General features: G+C 52.8%; 1 protein-coding gene across 1 annotated transcript in view; it reads left to right on the top strand.

Annotated features, from left to right (window-relative positions):
- Positions 1–3,210, top strand: part of agbl5 (AGBL carboxypeptidase 5) — a 59,866-nt gene extending 56,656 nt beyond the window's left edge. The window contains 1 exon segment of the mRNA XM_045214728.1: positions 556–3,210. Coding sequence (XP_045070663.1) covers positions 556–633 — 78 coding nt within the window. The 3' untranslated portion in view covers positions 634–3,210.
- Positions 3,211–3,453: the final 243 nt, after the last annotated feature.

Raw genomic sequence — 3,453 nt, 5'->3', positions numbered from 1 at the left:
TCTCACCACACACACTCACCACACACACTCACCACACACACTCTCACCACACACACTCTCACCACACACTCTCACCACACTCTCACAACACTCTCACCACACTCTCACCACTCAGACTCTCACCACTCACACTCTCACCACACTCTCACCACACACACTCTCACCACACTCTCACCACACACACTCTCACCACACTCTCACCACACACACTCACCACACACACTCACCACACACACTCTCACCACTCAGACTCTCACCACACACTCTCACCACACACACTCACCACACACACTCACCACACACACTCACCACACACTCTCACCACACACTCTCACCACACACACTCTCACCACTCAGACTCTCACCACACACTCTCACCACACACACTCTCACCACACACTCTCACCACACTCTCACCACACACACTCACCAAATACACTCTCACCACACACTCTCACCACTCAGACTCTCACCACAGACTCTCACTACAGGCACACCACAACTAAACACACCCTAAACATACACCACCTAGCAGTGTGTGTCCTGTCTTTGTAGGTTTGTGAGGAGAAGACAGGGTTCGAGGCTGAGGCAGTGTCTGTGTGTGAAACAGAACCCCTGTGTGGAGATGCATGATAACTACACCTTCCCAACCAGGACAGTGGGGACCAGACTGGCATGAGAACTACACCTTCCCAACCAGGACAGTGGGGACCAGACTGCCATGAGAACTACACCTTCCCAACCAGGACGCTGGGGACCAGACTGGCATGAGAACTACACCTTCCCAACCAGGACAGTGGGGACCAGACTGGCATGAGAACTACACCTTCCCAACCAGGACAGTGGGGACCAGACTGGCATGAGAACTACACCTTCCCAACCAGGACAGTGGGGACCAGACTGGCATGATAACTACACCTTCCCAACCAGGACAGTGGGGACCAGACTGGCATGAGAACTACACCTTCCCAACCAGGACAGTGGGGACCAGACTGGCATGAGAACTACACCTTCCCAACCAGGACAGTAGGGACCAGACTGGCATGAGAACTACACCTTCCCAACCAGGACAGTGGGGACCAGACTGCCATGAGAACTACACCTTCCCAACCAGGACAGTGGGGACCAGACTGGCATGAGAACTACACCTTCCCAACCAGGACAGTGGGGACCAGACTGGCATGAGAACTACACCTTCCCAACCAGGACAGTGGGGACCAGACTGGCATGAGAACTACACCTTCCCAACCAGGACAGTGGGGACCAGACTGGCATGAGAACTACACCTTCCCAACCAGGACAGTGGGGACCAGACTGGCATGAGAACTACACCTTCCCAACCAGGACAGTGGGGACCAGACTGGCATGAGAACTACACCTTCCCAACCAGGACAGTGGGGACCAGACTGGCATGAGAACTACACCTTCCCAACCAGGACAGTGGGGACCAGACTGGCATGAGAACTACACCTTCCCAACCAGGACAGTAGGGACCAGACTGGCATGAGAACTATACCTTCCCAACCAGGACAGTGGGGACCAGCCTGGCATGAGAACTACACCTTCCCAACCAGGACAGTGGGGACCAGACTGGCATGAGAACTACACCTTCCCAACCAGGACAGCAGGGACCAGACTGGCATGAGAACTATACCTTCCCAACCAGGACAGTGGGGACCAGCCTGGCATGAGAACTACACCTTCCCAACCAGGACAGTGGGGACCAGACTGGCATGAGAACTACACCTTCCCAACCAGGACAGTGGGGACCAGACTGGCATGAGAACTACACCTTCCCAACCAGGACAGTGGGGACCAGACTGGCATGAGAACTACACCTTCCCAACCAGGTCAGTGGGGACCAGACTGGCATGAGAACTACACCTTCCCAACCAGGACAGTGGGGACCAGACTGGCATGAGAACTACACCTTCCCAACCAGGACAGTGGGGACCAGACTGGCATGAGAACTACACTTCCCAACCAGGACAGTGGGGACCAGACTGGCATGAGAACTACACCTTCCCAACCAGGACAGTAGGGACCAGACTGGCATGAGAACTATACCTTCCCAACCAGGACAGTGGGGACCAGCCTGGCATGAGAACTACACCTTCCCAACCAGGACAGTGGGGACCAGACTGGCATGAGAACTACACCTTCCCAACCAGGACAGTGGGGACCAGACTGGCATGAGAACTACACCTTCCCAACCAGGACAGTAGGGACCAGACTGGCATGAGAACTATACCTTCCCAACCAGGACAGTGGGGACCAGCCTGGCATGAGAACTACACCTTCCCAACCAGGACAGTGGGGACCAGACTGGCATGAGAACTACACCTTCCCAACCAGGACAGTAGGGACCAGACTGGCATGAGAACTACACCTTCCCAACCAGGACAGTGGGGACCAGACTGGCATGAGAACTACACCTTCCCAACCAGGACAGTGGGGACCAGACTGGCATGAGAACTACACCTTCCCAACCAGGACAGTGGGGACCAGACTGGCATGAGAACTACACCTTCCCAACCAGGACAGTAGGGACCAGACTGGCATGAGAACTATACCTTCCCAACCAGGACAGTGGGGACCAGCCTGGCATGAGAACTACACCTTCCCAACCAGGACAGTGGGGACCAGACTGGCATGAGAACTACACCTTCCCAACCAGGACAGTGGGGACCAGACTGGCATGAGAACTACACCTTCCCAACCAGGACAGTGGGGACCAGACTGGCATGAGAACTACACCTTCCCAACCAGGACAGTGGGGACCAGACCATACCCTCAGAGAGACCAGGCACCTGTTAGACTATTCTATTGCATATTTTTACCTGTATGATTCTTATACGTGTGTGTGTTGAAATACTGCAGTGTATATTGTGTAATGTATAGCTTGTAGTTAGCTGCTCTAAGTTCCTCTACATGACCTGTAAAGTATAATAATATATCATGTATTTAATGATCATAGGAAAGTCTGCCTTCCCCTCTCTCACAGCATTCCTATTAAGGCTCCCCTATATAGTTGATTACTTTGGAGCATGGCCCATAGGGGTCTATATAGAAAATACGGTGCCATTTGGGACCAACACTATGATACTGAGATTACAGCAGAGTGGTGTGTAATGATACTAGTGTTTCTCTCTCTCTATGTGTGTGTAGGGTGTAGGGTGTATGGTGTAGGGTGTATGGTGTAGGGTGTATAGTGTAGGGTGTATAGTGTATAGTGTAGGGTGTATAGTGTAGGGTGTAGGGTGTAGGGTGTATAGTGTAGGGTGTATAGTGTAGGGTGTATGGTGTAGGGTGTAGGGTGTATAGTGTATAGTGTAGGGTGTATAGTGTAGGGTGTATGGTGTAGGGTGTATGGTGTAGGGTGTATAGTGTAGGGTGTAGGGTGTATAGTGTAGGGTGTATGGTGTAGGGTGTATGGTGTAGGGTGTATGGAGT

This window comes from Coregonus clupeaformis, unplaced genomic scaffold, assembly GCF_020615455.1.
Source record: "Coregonus clupeaformis isolate EN_2021a unplaced genomic scaffold, ASM2061545v1 scaf0301, whole genome shotgun sequence".
NCBI classification, from domain to species: domain Eukaryota; kingdom Metazoa; phylum Chordata; class Actinopteri; order Salmoniformes; family Salmonidae; genus Coregonus; species Coregonus clupeaformis.
This window is presented reverse-complemented; position numbering and strand designations above follow the sequence as displayed.